Source organism: Alosa pseudoharengus, unplaced genomic scaffold, assembly GCF_046254945.1.
Source record: "Alosa pseudoharengus isolate Yale_2024_CS ecotype anadromous, Long Island Sound unplaced genomic scaffold, YU_APseudo_1.1 YU_APseudo_1.1_scf_3, whole genome shotgun sequence".
NCBI classification, from domain to species: domain Eukaryota; kingdom Metazoa; phylum Chordata; class Actinopteri; order Clupeiformes; family Clupeidae; genus Alosa; species Alosa pseudoharengus.
In genome coordinates this window covers 25,019,781-25,033,229 of record NW_027468718.1, presented here as the reverse complement: position 1 = coordinate 25,033,229, position 13,449 = coordinate 25,019,781, and the positions used below count along the sequence as shown (strand labels likewise).

The 13,449-nt window shown below is 38.7% G+C and overlaps 2 protein-coding genes across 2 annotated transcripts; both read right to left on the bottom strand.

The window, feature by feature from the left end:
• Positions 1 to 765: 765 nt before the first annotated feature.
• On the bottom strand, positions 766 to 4,028 carry LOC143099693 (sterol 26-hydroxylase, mitochondrial-like). The gene is made up of 9 exons (XM_076262620.1): positions 3,673 to 4,028; positions 3,200 to 3,390; positions 2,580 to 2,779; positions 2,169 to 2,366; positions 1,914 to 2,077; positions 1,668 to 1,834; positions 1,447 to 1,528; positions 1,133 to 1,333; positions 766 to 963 (listed from the first exon to the last, which is right to left on the bottom strand). The coding sequence occupies exons 1-9, from the start codon at positions 3,880 to 3,882 to the stop codon at positions 832 to 834; spliced, it is 1,545 nt and encodes a 514-aa protein (XP_076118735.1). The 5' UTR covers positions 3,883 to 4,028; the 3' UTR covers positions 766 to 831.
• Positions 4,029 to 5,660: 1,632 nt separating this feature from the next.
• On the bottom strand, positions 5,661 to 13,200 carry cyp27a1.1 (cytochrome P450, family 27, subfamily A, polypeptide 1.1). Its single transcript, XM_076263708.1, has 9 exons — positions 12,927 to 13,200; positions 11,495 to 11,685; positions 8,901 to 9,100; positions 8,566 to 8,763; positions 8,285 to 8,448; positions 8,039 to 8,205; positions 7,373 to 7,454; positions 7,062 to 7,262; positions 5,661 to 6,359 (listed from the first exon to the last, which is right to left on the bottom strand). The coding sequence occupies exons 1-9, from the start codon at positions 13,164 to 13,166 to the stop codon at positions 6,228 to 6,230; spliced, it is 1,575 nt and encodes a 524-aa protein (XP_076119823.1). The 5' UTR covers positions 13,167 to 13,200; the 3' UTR covers positions 5,661 to 6,227.
• Between the last annotated feature and the right edge of the window lie 249 nt (positions 13,201 to 13,449).

Genomic DNA, 13,449 nt, shown 5'->3' with positions numbered 1-13,449 from the left:
TCGACTTCCTGAATTCGCAGTAAGCCTAGGCCTCGCCTACATGGGGTAGCGGCACCATCTACCGACATATATTGGTCACTGAAAGCTCTAGTGTAATTTGTGCGTTGCAGGGCGTCCACAGATCCCATTACCGCACTTTTAGTGTTTTATTGCTATATAGGACATCTGTCATAGGCCTATAACATTTTTTATCCAATAAAGAATAGTGCCATGTGATGCAAGTTAGACATCTACACTCATATAACTGTAAAAAAGGGAAAAAAAGAAGACCTGTGAACTAATAGGTCTATAGGCCTTACATGAAAATCTTACTCAGTCTGCAGCACAGTGTAATTTGGTGTATAGAAACACAGACTAGGCCTAATGCAAGCCATTTTAAAACCAAAACTCACTTGGAATTTAATGAAAACTACTGAGGAAACATGTAAAAAGACACACAAAGCTGATGTACTAGGACATTCGACTAGATTATCTGTTCTGGAATAGAATCAAATTTATTTAATCCAAAAAAAATCTGGTAGTTGTTCTATATAGGAATATGTCATTCATTAGGTTATCAGATGTTTTTTTCTTTATTAGAATCACTTTTGAAAATTACAAATTCTGAAAAATGGACTGTCCCCTATTATCTTCTATAGTTTTTCTACAATAAAAAAAAACGTTTTTAAGTGAAAAATACACCATTAATGACACCTTTAAGTTATCATGGGTGTGACCTGACAACCCCAAAAAATTGAAACCCAAAAATTAGATACAACAAAGCCATTAGAAATGAGTAGAAGTATCACTCCTCTCGATAAAATGTAGGTTTAATTAGAAATGAGTGTAGGCTTATTGAGTAGAAGTATCACTCCTCTCGATGAAGTGTAGGTTTAATTGTCTGTCTGCAATCAGCACAGTACGATTCAGAACTTTCATTTCACCCACATTTGGATCTGGTCTGACCTCAAACAGCTTGATCATCTGTAGGTGGGAAAGAGAAAATAAATAACAAGATTACCCATTAAATTACACATTTAGATAGTAGTAAGAGGCTGACACCACACACACATTCAAACGTCACATTCACAAAATAAATGTAAAAAAAATTTCCTACGCTTCCTACGTATACATTTCTGTTGCTTGTTCTCACCCTTGCCAGAGCGAGGTACATCTCCAGCTCTGCTATCCGGCGGCCCACACAGCCTCTCACCCCAAAGCCAAAGGGAATGGAGCCAAAGGGGAGGGGCCTGGCTCTTCCGTCCCTTAACCAGCGCTCTGGTTTGAACTTCGATGGCTCAGGGAATACTTTTTCATCATGGCTTATAGCATAGTGGCATAATGAAAACATTGTCTGTTGTGGTGAGACAGAGAGAAAGCATGGTGAATTGTAATGCTTTGGAACCACACACAGCATTGTAACGATATAAAGATGGCTGTACAACAGTGTTTAGATTGAGAAATCACCTTCTTGGGAAAGAAATATCCTCCAACAATCATATCTTTCTCTGATATAAGGCGGGCATTGATGGGAACAACTGGATACATCCTATAAATGAATGTAATTTTCAAAATTTGACCCCATCATTGAAGTCAGTAGCATATTGTCTGATTCTCTCGATAGATATTGCCTATTGGGATCATGACAAAGTGAAGCAATTCATCAATTAATGTTATACAGAGTCTACCTGAGAGCTTCCTTGATGACAGCCTTAAGATAAGGCATATTTGTAACATCCTGGGCAGTAGGAATGCCATCTCCTTTAACACAATGGTTCACCTCTTGATATAAAGTGTCTTGAACTTCAGGTTCTCGAGAGAGCTGATACAGTGTCCACATCATGGTGTTTGAGGTCTTTAAAAAACACATAATAGTAGTTGACGCACCAATAATTATTTTCTACATACATAACCCAAAACCAAGTCATTCATACCGTGTCTACTCCAGCCAAAATCAGCTCAGCAATGCTTCCATACACCTCTTTATTGGTCATGTTGGTGTTGGAGAGCAGGTAGGTCAGATACTCTCCGTCCACTTCTTGGTCTGTGTCCACACGCTTCTGAATGGCCTCCATCTTCATGTCTATTAGCTGCCCAGCTAAAGGATGGTCAACATTATGATACACTGACCACTGTAAGTATCAGTATTATGTTTTTTATTTCATAACATTGTTCAGTAACCAACTCACCAAATGTAAAGATGCCTTCCCAACCAGCAGTGTACCTTTTCCAGAATGGAAGGATATTTCGAGTCCATTTGGGTGTAAGTACCACAGGCATGCTGTAGGTAAACATTTGGGCAATAGAGTCTATGAAGTCCTGTGTTTCAACTGGGATCTCTTTCTCCAAGCACCCAATCCGAGTTTCAAAGAGAATAGATGAGATTCCTTGTTCATATAGATGGAGGAAAGCAATGAGATTACATGGAGTATGAAACTGATATTTGGTCATTTCGGATTCATGTTAAAGAGGACAAGCTCCAACACCAGCTAGGTACAGTAGACGTCATATATCATGACATGGCATCTTTGGTCCACATATCTACACTATTCTTTCATCTATTTAACATTACATTATTTCTTATCTATTATAATGATTACCTTCAAGAGCAAAACGGTAGAGCTCATTGGATAGATCAGTCACTAGATCCCCTGTTGGACTGGTCTTGCGTAGGTGGTATATTCTCTTGATGAAGTCGGTGACGACCTCACTGACAACGCCTGCATACTGCACCGAGTCCTTGGGGTGTAGCATGCGCTTGTTTAGCACAGCTCTCAGTCTGTACCACTTCTTACCTTGTCTAGATGTGTGTGAAATTAAATGAAAAAGGACTGTTAATTATAACGCTCATTTGTCGAAGTGAACCCTCTATTCTTACTGATTAACTGTGCTGTAGGCCTACACTGTGTTCCAAATTATTATGCAAATTGGATTTATGTGTCATACTCATAAACATTTATTTTTTTGTTTTTCAATTAAACTCATGGATGGTATTGTGTCTCAGGGTTCTGGATCATTGAAATCAATCTACCTTGGACAAGGTATGAAAACATTGGATATTTCCCGAAAACTTATGCGTGATCATCGTACTGTGAAGAAATTTGCTTCTGGAGTTTTGTTTCTTTGAGGTTTGTTCAATAAAATTCAAATTATACTCTAACAGTCATTCAATATGCTAATATATTTTGATATGTGCCACACATTGCCATAACGTCCTTACTCTGTGAAGGGACCATAGCCATAGCCTCTCATGTCTCGGTACTCTGTCCACAGCGCCATGTCTCCGCGAGAGGGGAACTTGTCATCATTTCTGAACAGCTCCTCCACTAAATCTGCACTGTTCACAGCAACGGACTGAACACTGCCAGCACATGCTCTGTACATGGAGCCATAGAGCTGTTTCTCATAGACCTAGTGATTGGGACAACAACAGTCATGGAACCATATAGCTGTTTCTCATAGACCTAGCAGTCATGGCAAAGCTTGAAAATGGATAAAACCCCAAGTCAGTGAGGTATCTTTCAGTCTCAATACACAATCTGGCATTGTGGTTTCATTTTAAACAATAATTAGACACATTTTAATATACACATTAAAACCAGACTGGTTTAGATAACACCAAGTTGATAAACACAAATGATATTGATGCTGATTGACACAAGGTGTATTTACACTCCAAAGTGATCAGCTTACCTGCAGCTCATGCAGACGACTGAGATAGCCTTTGGAAATCACCCTGAACAGCATCTTCAAAGTCCCAACACGGGGAAGATCTTCTATTGATTTCAGCTTGGCATCACTGACAGTGGTTGCCACTTTACTGGCCATCTTTGTACTGCAAAAGCCCGCGGTGGCTGCTTGCTTTAAGAACAACCAGGGGCTCCTGCTCCTCATCATATTCATGTGCACTGCCTGGTTACAACTGAGACACAGTAACTCCACGACCAGTGAATAAAACCGAGTCTTACCGATGCAAAATAGCTGGATCAGTTATACTAGTTGGCAAATGGATCAGTTACTGGCTAATAAATCAGTTACTAGATGGCAAATGTATGTAGTGCACAAGCTAGAAAGAGACACAAAATAAGTCAGTTACTTTTCGTTTTTTAGCAAACATCCTGTTGCACACCGGTTGCGGACCTAAGGCTTTGAGTTGCCAAATTCTGTTCAGTGATTTCCTGTGATCTGAGGATTGGCACCAAAGAATAGCTAATTTAGTAAAGGACAGAAGTATCAACTGAGCACAGAATATTTTCATATAGCCACTGTCCTATTGGCTTTTCATCTTTGCATATTATCAAATCTACTTGTCTATCATAGATTTCACCCCTGTAATGCACAGTGCCAATGAAATTGAAATATATTAATATTTATATATATATATATTTGAAGCCATTTTAAAAAGAAATAACAATATTTAAATAATAATAATAATAATATGGAATAAAGAGGGGGGGGGGGCGGTTTTAAATAAACCTAACCCTAACCTCTAACCCTAATCGTAACCCTAATTTGTTATGACAAAAACAGAATCTCACTTAATAACAGAAGCTTTAAGTCATAAACGTTTATGACTTGTTTATGACACATTCATGACAGTGTCATGTCACTCTTATGTCGACACTGTCAAGTAAAGTGTAATCAAAAATGTATCAGACAAATTAGAAATTAATTGGTAAATGGACCCCAACACATAGCGCCCCCAAGTGGCCCATATCTTGACTTCAAATATGGCCACCAAAATATGCCCTTTTTCTACATTTATGATGCTATGCTGCTTTTAACACATATGTCGTGTCTAGAGCCATCTTTCAGCATTATGAAATACATAATGTGACAATCATGCATAATTAAGATGGCAGACATGGTGTATTTATGTCCCGTTTCTGGTTTGTTTTGGATGAACTAGACTGGTGGACACAGAAATGTTGACGATGGGTCCTGTCTCAACTTTTTGACTCGTTTAGAATCGCCTTTGACTGCTTCAGAGAGGCTGGCTACAGGCATGCAAAAACATGTCCTTAAAATAACCCTTAAAGTTAATTTTCAAAACTGTGCAACTCACCGAGTGGTTATTTTCTGTGCGTGCAATAACCCAGGGTAAAATGAATTAAGCAAAATATATGGAAATTCTGGAGGACAATCTGATTCAGTCTGCAAGAGAGCTACGACTTGGGAGAAGATTTACTTTCCAGCAAGACAATGAGCCGAAGCATACAGCGAAAACTACACAGAAATTGTTTAAAGACAACAAGGTGAATGCTCTGGAGAGGCAGAGTCAAAGCCTACACCTAAATCCTATAGAAATTTGTGGTTGGACTTGAACACATCTGTTCATACCCAACCCCTTTTCAACCTAACAGAGCTTGAGCAGTTTTACAAAGAAAATGGAGTATAATTGCATATGTGCAAGCCAAACTGAGACCAATCCACGCAGGCTCCATGCTGTAATTGCGGCATCTACTAAACGCTGACTTGAAGAGGGTGAATATTTGTGCAATCACTTTAACATTAAAGAGGGGATTTTATCAATAAATGTAATTTTTTGTATGTATTTATGTATTTTAACATGTTATGTATGGTATGTCTTCTTCTCAACATGTTGAGCTTGAAATTTCTCTGTAATATCCCACTCCGCCCCTGCTATCTTCACTTCAATATGAAAACACTGTTCAAGTCAATTTGGTAAAAACAGGCTAGTTTATTTAAAGATTACCAGAAAAGATTTACAAATCACCATATAATGAATTACTTTATCTTGTAGGGGGCAAAAAATAAGGTTCCTTCTTAATCCATAATGTTCACTTAATTTTAACTTCAATTCATCGTACGTATTGTGTACCATATATACTACATACTGTATTTAACTATACATTCCATGTGCCAGGGTTTGATCACATCAGCTCTTAAACATATGTAGGAAATACAACCTACAACAATAAATGTGGAAAAATATATGTCAAATCTATTCAAAATACAAAATGCCTTATACAGTATCTCATATTAATTTGACCTCATGCAAAGTGTAGTACATTTACATTTGATGGTCTCTTAGCCACTTATAGGTTCAGGGCATTAACAAGCTTCAGGTTGCTTTGTATACACCTACACATGCAAATCTGTGCTATAAAAAATATACTGTATGTGATATAATATACAGGAAGCTCTTTTCACAGTAGCACTGAGAAGATGTCACAAACAAGTGTAGCAATCTTTTTTGATTGTCATCATCAATTCTGCAAAAAGAATCACAGTACAATGTTACCATTCCTTTCCAGAAAGTGCAGGTTCACTTGTCTGTCTGCTACCAGCACAGTGCGATTGATGACTTTCACATCACCAATACTAGGGTCTGGTCTGATTTCAAACAGCTTGATGATCTAGAAGGACAAAAAAGGAGGTCATCGGTAAAGCAGCAAAGACTGCTCAACAATGCTGTGCTGCGGTAGTACTGCAGTCATGTCCATCCGACTTTAATGGGTCCACACACATGATCCTACAGTCATGAACAGTTTGGAAAGAAATACAGAAATACAGAAATCAGAAATACGCGAACTCCTGCATGAACTAGGGTTGGGCGATGTCCCCTTTATTGACGATGTGTACAGTAAAACTGTAACAATCAGCAAGAATTTCCTCTAATCGTAACAATAATAGTAATTCATAAGGACTATTTTCTGCTGAAATATTAAATATTTGATGCTCAATGTACAGTGCAAGACATGTAAAAAAGACAATAACAATGTCACATTCAGGAATTATTTGAATAAGACAGTAGTTTCACATAGTTTCACATACAGATAAGTCCTTCTTTTTTACACTCTCTGGCTGACAGTCTTTAAAGTAACCTTCATATGCATCAGTACTAGGCTCAAATTCATTTGCAGGGAAATGTTTTTATGTTTTAGCCTATGTCAAAGCAGAGTCCATAGAATTACTGCGTGTCTGGCTTGTGGGGGCGTGGCATCACGATGGTTGCTTCCCATCGTAATGTCGGTCAACCATCACGATTGGCCCAACCCTAGCATGAACTCATCCTCCTCCAAATATGATCATATCAAATGAACTTTGTAATGGCTCACCCTTGCCAGAGCGAGGTACATCTCCAGCTCTGCTATGCGGCGGCCCACACAGCCTCTCACCCCAAAGCCAAAGGGAATGGAGCCAAAGGGATTTGGCCGGGTTCTTCCATCCCTTAGCCAGCGCTCTGGTTTGAACTTTGATGGTTCAGGGAATACTTTTTCATCATGGCAGATGGAGTAATGGCATAATGTGAAAGCTGTCTGGTATAATCAAACAAAGGACCACGTTACACATTTTAGTCTTGAAGGGACAGTATAAGCAAGTGGGGAGCCATGATAGTTCCTCAGTAGACAACACAAAACTACCTCACCTTCTTTGGGAAAAAATAGCCACCGATAGTTACGTCTTTTTCGGACATGCGCCGAGCATTCATTGGTACAACTGGGTACATCCTAGATAACATGACAACAATAAAACAATGCAGCGATATTCTGAACTCTTCATACTTATACTTGTGCTCCTCAGTTTACATACCCTGACAGAATATCTTTCTTTTATTTAGGTATAGTGGTCAGGTGACACCATTTAATAATAATAATAATAATAATAATATATTTTATTTGTAACAAACGTTACATTTTCAAGAAACCTCAAAGTGCTGCAGGATAAAAAAAATACATTAAAACTAAATAAAACAATACAATAATAAAAAAGAAAAGGTAAAACCTTAAAATACTATAAAATGTAGGCCATTTATGGCCAAGCAAGCAGTCACTGATGGTAAAGGTAGGACACGGTTATAAGAACTACGGGTATGTCTCATTGCTTTCTTTATTGCTATGTTTTGTTTAATGATTGCTTTATTTTGTGCCTTTGAATTCTATTAATATAAAAGTAATGTGTTTGGCCTGATCACTTGTGTTTTCTTTCAAAAAATGGTATACATTATACAAATTCTACCAGGGTATGTAAACTTATGAGCACAAATGTAATAACAAATGTATAAAGACAAATATTTAATGTAAAAAATGTTTACCTGAGAGCTTCCTTGATGACAGCCTTAAGATAAGGCATATTTGTAACATCCTGTGCAGTAGGAATGCCATCTCCTTTAACACAATGGTTCACCTCTTGATATAAAGTGTCTTGAACTTCAGGTTCTCGAGAGAGCTGATACAGTGTCCACATCATGGTGTTTGAGGTCTTAAAAAAACACATAATAGTAGTTGACACACCAATCATTATTTTCTACATACATAACCCAAAACCAAGTCATTCATACCGTGTCTACTCCAGCCAAAAGCAGCTCAGCAATGCTTCCATACACCTCTTTATTGGTCATGTTGGTGTTGGAGAGCAGGTAGGTCAGATACTCTCCGTCCACTTCTTGGTCTGTGTCCACACGCTTCTGAATGGCCTCCATCTTTATGTCTATTAGCTGTCCAGCTAAAAGACCATTTCAGAGCATTTATTTATTTATTTATTATATATTTATTTTCAGCATTTGGAGATATTTCATGAAACACATCCTCAAGTACATTGTAGTGTCTGTAACTCACTCACCAAATTTGAAGATGCCCTCCCAACCTCTAATGTAACGATCCCAAAGTGGCAGGATGCTACGTGTCCACTTGGGTGTAAGCACCACAGGCATGCTGTAGGTAAACATTTGGGCGATAGAGTCGATGAAATCCTGCGTCTCCTTTGGGATTTCATTTTCCAAACACCCAATCCGAGTTTCAAAGAGAATAGATGAGATTCCTTCATATAGATGGAGAAAGGAAATGAGTGATTACATTTTAAAGCCATGTCCAGGAACTGGTATATGATCATAATGTACTTCAACCTGGTAAATCATATCATAGTAGATATTTGAGAATCCTCTGATGAACCAGTACCCTCAAGAGAGAAACGGTAGAGCTCATTGGAGAGATTTGTCACTAGATCCCCTGTTGGACTGGTCTTTCGTAGGTGGTATATTCTCTTGATAAAGTCAGTAACAACCTCATTGACAACGCCTGCATACTGCACCGAGTCCTTGGGGTGTAGCATGCGCTTGTTGAGCACAGCTCTCAGTCTGTACCACTTCTCCCCCTCTCTACAAGACACATGCAGAAGGTCACACTGAATCAGGTCAGATTATTGCAAAACACCTTTAGCATTTTTCAGCATTAACAAAGAATGAGGAGGATTATCCCTGTTAGTTTACAATTGCACAACCCCAAATCAGAAAAAGTTGGGACGTTGTGTAAAATGCAAATAAAAACAGAATGTGATCACAAGTATTGTAAACCCATATAATCAAAAAGGACATAGACAACATATCAAATGTTGAAAACGAAAATCTTCACTATTTCATGGAAAATATATGATCATTTTGAATTTAATGCCAGCAACATGTTTTTAAAAAAGTTGGGACATGGAATGTTTACCACTGTGCTGCTTCACCTCTTCATTTAACAAAATTCTGTTTAGGAACTGAGAAGACCAGTTGCTACAGTTTTTAGAGAAAAAAAAAACTTGTGTCACGCAAGTAGCAGGGAATTCACGCCAAACAGTCACAACTCTGCCATCAATCATTATGTGAAGCCTGCCTACCGACTCTATACACGATGTGATTGGCCTGATCGAAGTCTAATTTTTTCAGCTCGCAAGCCAACGGAGAGTTGCTAGACTAAAATGTGCAGAATTCACTTTGGCATCGTTTTCCTGAAATATTCAAGATCTTCCCTGGAAAAAAACATTGCCTGGATGGCAGTAGGCCTATATGTTGCTAAATACCTGTATACATCAGTCCGAATTGATTGTGCCTTGCCAGATGTGCAAGATGTCCATGCTGTAGGCACTATTGCACTTTCAGAGAAAGTGGAATAGAACTTTATGTCCAATATTCCAATATATGGTTTAATGTTCTGCATTATGTCCAATATTCCAATATGTGGGTTAATGTTCTGCATTTCTCATTAGTGGGTCACTTTGATACTAAAAGTATGATTCTATGTAATGACCGTATGCTATCTGTACTGTCCCTGTGTATATCTCTGTGTGACTGTGTTTAGAGATAGCAGGAATATTATGACTTTGCAGTGTTTCACTGTTCTGCATGGCTGCGTCAGTAGCTATCTGCTCCGGATTGCCAGGCTGCCACTAATCAGGGTCTGATTCAGTGTAGTCCACGTGAGATGGGATGACCAACGCCATCTCCCATCAGCCTGGAAGGATACTTAAACTCTAACTATTTCCTTGTCTAGTTAGAGCAGCTGATGGATCTTTAGGTGAAGTCATGCTGTCTCTCCCTTGATGCGCATCATTGTAAATAAACTCTATTCCTGATTTTTCATACTATTGGTCTGACTGGGTCTCTACTAAATCTATGGTATCAAAATTACCATCAACTTCCACACCGTCATATACCGTATGTTGAGTTTCGAATTGAGGACCAAAACAACTTGGAAAGGTTGGATGCTTGGATAGGCCCTCTCCTCTTTAGCCCAGATGAGTCCATGATTTCCAAAAAGAATTGCAAATATTGATTGGTCTATCCACAGGACCTTTTCCACTTTACAGTCCACTTTACAGTCATTTTACATTTTAAAGAAGCTCAGTCCCAGATGGTGGTATTTCTGTATCATGCCTAAATACAATTTTGGCTGTTGCATGGTTACTCTAGCCTTTCTGAATTGAGTATCAAACTGTGCTCATAGACAATGGTTATCAGAGGTTTTCCTGAGCCCATACAATGATTTTCTTTACAGAAACAGGTCTGGTTTTAATGCAGTGCACCTGAGGTCCAATGACCACGGCCATCCAATATTGTCAGAGCTCTATCCCTAGTTTGCAATGCAAAGATTTATCTGGATTCTCTGAATATTTTAATGATATAAGCATTATGTACTGTAGATGATGAACTCCCCAAATACTTCACAATTTCATGTTAAGAAGCATTAAAATGGCATTGTTTCATCATTTGTAAACACAGGTTTTCACAGAGCGATGAATACCCCTACATCTTTACCTCTAAGAGACTCTGTCCCTCTGGGATACTCTTTTTCACACCCGATCGTATCGCTAGTTACCCTAATTAGTTGTCAAACATTCCTTCTTTTTGTTTTCTTTATCATCGCACAACTTTTTGGCAACTAAGTATGAGTTTACGAGATCTGCAGATTACAACATTGTTTTTTTTCGCATTCTACACAACGTTCCAACTTTTTCTGATTCGGGGTTGTATTTCAGCCTTGGGGGCAATATGCAGTGCATGGTTATTCAGAACTGCTGGGGCAGTTATCAATATTTATGTGAACATATAATCGTAATCAGTAAAACTTCATTGTAAGGGTTGTCCGTCACCAAAATAAGTCATATTGTATATTAACACTTGGAATAAATAGGCAGTAGCTTCTCTCTCTCTTCCTCTTTGTTACTGTATTAAATTCTGTACCATTATATTTCAATATCATATACAGTTCACACAATAACAGAACTTCCTTACTCTGTGAAGGGGCCATAGCCGATGTCTCTCATGTCTCGATACTCAGTCCAGAGACTCATGTCTCCACGAGAAGGGAACTTCTCATCCTTCCTGAGTAGCTCCTCAACCAGCTCCACACTGTTCAATGTTATTGAGTGAAGGCTGCCAGTAGCCACTTTATATATGGGTCCATATATCTGTTTCTCATATATCTGGAATCACAAATTAACTGGTAATCAGGAAAAAAAAAGTTAATACCAGAGCCGGACAGTAACGGAGTACATTTACTTGAGTACAGTACTTGAGTACAATTTTGAGGGATCTGTACTTTACTTGAGTATCATTTGAGAGGCAAATATTGTACTCTTTACTCCACTACATTTCTATCCATAAACGTGAGTACCTGTTACTACTTCTAAAAAAAAAGAAAAAATGAAAAATCTCGGAAACCCTCAATTTGTTGTTTCCCTCTCAAACGTGATTGGATTGTGCAGGCGCCACTGATTGGGACAGCCTATCAGCAATCACCTTCAGCTTTCCGGCAAAGTCAACTCCATGGTCAGATTTAGATAAGAGACGAAACTATGGACGAAACAATGGATGAAGACGCAGCAGGTCCATCCCGGGAATGTGCCAACCTGTGGCCCCACCTCGCCAGACTATTTCAATTTTCTGAACAAGTTAATGATAGTTTTCACTTCAAGTGTTTCAATTACAAAATAGTATTTTGTATTTGAAATACGTATTTGAAATACATGTATTAGAAATACTGCCCATCCCTGGCAACATGGTAAAAAGATGAAAATGACTTGATTTTACTTCCAATTCATTTTAAATTCTCCAAGGTATTAACATTAACATTTTTCATAACTCCATGTAGAACGTTTCTGTACATAAATGTAAGCACTGTGGCAGTAGTAATGCAATATTTAGAAAATGTAGGCTACTCTTGTACTCTTGATACTCAAGTACTTTTAAAAACAAGTACTTCAGTACATTTACTTAGGTAGACATCTGACTGTTGTACTTTTACTTGTACTTGAGTAAAATTTAGCAAAGGGTATCTGTACTTTTACTCAAGTAATGAAGCTGTGTACTCTGTCCGCCTCTGGTTAATACACACAAAACAAGCATGTATTACAAATGAGTTAAGGGCAATCCTGCAGAGGGGAAATATTAAGTGTAAAGCGCTCTTGGGATCACCTGACATTTAGGCAGTAAAAATGCCTTATCTCATTCTGTTCTTTTTAGAGAGTTGCTGTGGCAACATGAGCTCAGTAACACCTGCATAAATAACAGACATCTTGCTTATTTATTTATGTCACTGCCAGTGTTGGTCAGAAATGAAAGTCATTAGTGTTATACCACACAGAATTCAGCACATGGATCCATTATGTAATCATGTCTAGAGAGCACAAAGCCCAGAAGTTTCTGGTGCTATGCTACACCATACCTGAAGCTCGTGCAGATGATTGAGATAGCCTTTGAAAATCAATCTGTACAAGACCTCCCAGGTTTTGATCTGTGGCAGATCCTCATGTGTCTTTAGTTTGCCCGGGCTGTCCAGCACCCCCACAGACGCCGCGGAATTTCCCCCGACCCCTCGCCTGCAGCGAAGCACCATGGATATAGGCCGCGGTCGTAGCCATTGGCTCAGCTGACCAGCCAAGCTGAGAGCCAGTCGTGCAGCCATAACCCTAACAGCCTAAGGAATGTAATAACAGCTCCTCTTACACTCCGGAAGGGAAGGGGGCGGGGCCATGGTCAAGGAGTTAACCCTTTGTTTAGCACATTTGTAAAGCTGTATTGTTACTGGTGACCCACATGATATGAAGTAAATGAAAGGATTTTTATGCACCTCTCACAACAGCATCAACTTTTCTCTATGATGTAACGCTTTCATGTAAAACTAAAGATACATTTACTGCAAATATTAACTCACAGAAAACTCTTTCAAACAGTGAACCAATTCAAAG

Bases quoted from the DNA above. Each gene is read 5' to 3' on its own strand.
- cyp27a1.1 (XM_076263708.1), bottom strand. From the start codon at position 13,166: ATGGCTGCACGACTGGCTCTCAGCTTGGCTGGTCAGCTGAGCCAATGG. The intron at 9,101-11,494 runs GTAAGGAAGTTC...TGTGTCTTGTAG, and splicing joins GGCTATGGCCCCTTCACAGA to AGAGGGGGAGAAGTGGTACA. The intron at 8,764-8,900 runs GTACTGGTTCAT...ATCTATATGAAG, and splicing joins CTACCGTTTCTCTCTTGAGG to GAATCTCATCTATTCTCTTT.
- LOC143099693 (XM_076262620.1), bottom strand. From the start codon at position 3,882: ATGAATATGATGAGGAGCAGGAGCCCCTGGTTGTTCTTAAAGCAAGCA. The intron at 2,780-3,199 runs GTAAGGACGTTA...ACACACATCTAG, and splicing joins GGCTATGGTCCCTTCACAGA to ACAAGGTAAGAAGTGGTACA. The intron at 2,078-2,168 runs GTGAGTTGGTTA...ACCATCCTTTAG, and splicing joins GGAAGGCATCTTTACATTTG to CTGGGCAGCTAATAGACATG.